General features: G+C 39.6%; 1 protein-coding gene across 1 annotated transcript in view; it reads right to left on the bottom strand.

The window, feature by feature from the left end:
* Positions 1–2500, bottom strand: part of LOC138045163 (integrator complex subunit 2-like) — a 25398-nt gene that overhangs the window by 11914 nt on the left and 10984 nt on the right. The window contains exon 8 of the mRNA XM_068891575.1: positions 593–727. Within this exon, the coding sequence (XP_068747676.1) occupies positions 593–727 (135 nt within the window). The remainder of the gene's footprint in view (positions 1–592; positions 728–2500) is intronic.

Genomic DNA, 2500 nt, shown 5'->3' with positions numbered 1-2500 from the left:
ATTTTACTCTGTTTAACACCAGAGAATTTTACTCCTCAATGGGGGCCATTTTAGGAGTCAATGGGTTACAGCTTAATAAATGACCTACAGAGGTTACAGATATTTACGGTACATCTGAAAATGTAGCAACAGTCATTATTATAATTTCCAGTCACCAGTGCAGCCTTCCGGCACACATCACGACCCTAATTCATTTTAACCTCCCTTCTTTCCATCCTATCCTCATTTGACGAGAAAAAAGTTGTCTTTAAAGCATCCAATGTAAACCCTATATGGCAATAATCAATGTAGTGATTATGAGTTTTTGGCAGCCGGTTAACCATGTTGTTAATGCAGTTATTCATCATGGTGAAGCGCAGTCATAATATTGTTGTTCATGTCCCACAATGTCGTCCCTTGTCATGCAGATTGCAATGATTCCACTGGTTTCACATCATCTACAAGACAGGAGAGCCCCACTGTGACTTGTACGTTTTTTTCCACTCACTGTGATTGGTGCATTTCAATTCTCCCTGAACAACTTCAAAAAAAGTACAAGCAAAGACACCACCACTACCACACTAGACATCATAATGCTCTGTGGTATCCTTACCTTAACTGGAACTGCATGCTTTGTGAATGCTCGTGATCGCAGAAGCTGGTGCATACAGTGAATTGGAAGAAATCCTGCATCTTCAGAGCTTAAATGAGGCGTTACAGGAACTGTCACAGCATGGGCTGTCACCACCTGTGTAAAAAAAGAGCAAAGAAAATTTAATGACAAAAAACAAACAAACAGGCCTGATTAATTTGTCAATATCTCAATAGTGTTTACTGGTAAGTGGCCTTAACCAAACTGAACTGTATCCTGCATAACTTAACAACAACTACTTAAGACGAGATTTTTTTGAACATCGAGCAATAAAGCGCGCCAGCGGCCAAAAATCCCATAAGAGCTTGCGCGCATCTTACTTACAGATCAGGACTTGTACCGTCGGCCATATTGTGTCGCGGTGGAAGCAGCACATAGAAGTTGTGTTGAGTGCAAGCGATTAGCCAACCATTTTACACAGGTATTTCATTCAGTCACTTCGGAAAGATCTGTAAAGCTTTGAAAAACGTTTTGAAGCGGTGAATTTATCGTATTTAGTTTAACCTTCTTGCAAGGTTATAACCAGTACGCAAATTGTTCGAAAAGATCTTTCTGCCGTAAGATTTCGAGTTCTCCGACTCTGCTAATAAGAGATCCAGTCTAGAATTAGTGTGTCAAGACTTGCTTTTGGACTATCTTGAGACTGCAAACCTAGGATGAATTGTTATTATACTTCTATTAAAATAGTGTGAACAGTTCTTTTGTCATTCCCTTGTCTGTGACCGGTGATCTGATATTCGAGTTTGAGGTAGTCAAGTTGATGTGGAAGCAGCTTCTGTCACTTGCGTTACGGTTCAGTGAGGTTTCCTACAGATCGTTTTCGGACTGCTGTTGTCGTTACAGCTCGGTGTACTCTACCGCTAGACCTTACAAAAGGTAATTTTGTCCTTTTTTTTTTTGAAAGGTATTGAGTATTCGTAGATAGGTTCCTTTAGAGTTGATTTTCAGCTTATCTCCCGCACACTTCTTCCGTAAAAAGATTCGTGAGACCCCCAGTGTTTAAGTGTTTCCTTTTCAGTTCCCCCTTTAAAATTATATCAAAGTTAAAAAAAAAAGAGTCATTGAAGGTTTGATCTTTGTGAAGAATTGAAAAAAAAAAAAAAAAAGAAAGAAACTAGTCCCAGCTGAGCCACAGAGATTGTAAACAATGTCTTCATCAGTACTTACTTATAGTATATGTAAAAACCCTACAAGGAAGAATCTCGTCCCATATTGTTAAAGGAAAAATGTCAAGCCTGTAGGAATGCCACTATCCGCCTCTGATGTTCAGCGTCCAAATGCACAACTCCCCTGTACAAGCTAAAACATTTAAAGTCACTACCAAAGTCCACTTATGTCCAGGTTTGACCCCAATTAGATACACGCCCAATTTTGACATCCAACACAAAGTGTCCCTTTAAATCTAAGCATTTGCTACCTTTTTTCAACAATAAGGTAAGGGTAAAGGTCAGCATTATTTTTAGCTTTGGGTAAATGCAGCAGCTAATCTTCACTTAAAGAGTAGCATTTGGGGGACACTTTGTGACAAATTGTCTGTATTCTGAGACACAAGTGATGTTGAAGTTGGCGAAAAGAGTAAGGGGACACTTCGTGACGCTTATTGAAATCTGCGTGCATCTAATTAGGCTCAAACCTGGACATATCTCCCAAAGTCAGTAGATGATTTGTTCCCTGAAGCTAAGAAAACTTTTTTGGAAAAAAAGTTTGGCTGTGTGGCCCTTATAAGCAGTTTAAGGTGCTGTGGTGCATGTTATGTAAGGTTGCACAGGCTGTCACCCAGTGTAAATAAAAGTGTTCCACAGCCCCTGTCTGCAAACAATTCTATTCAAAATCAAGTTGGTTTTGCCCCAGTGTCATATGAACTGACGT

Source organism: Montipora capricornis, chromosome 4 (assembly GCF_036669925.1).
Source record: "Montipora capricornis isolate CH-2021 chromosome 4, ASM3666992v2, whole genome shotgun sequence".
NCBI classification, from domain to species: domain Eukaryota; kingdom Metazoa; phylum Cnidaria; class Anthozoa; order Scleractinia; family Acroporidae; genus Montipora; species Montipora capricornis.
The sequence above is the reverse complement of the archived record's forward strand: the minus strand, read 5'-3'. Positions and strand labels throughout refer to the sequence as shown.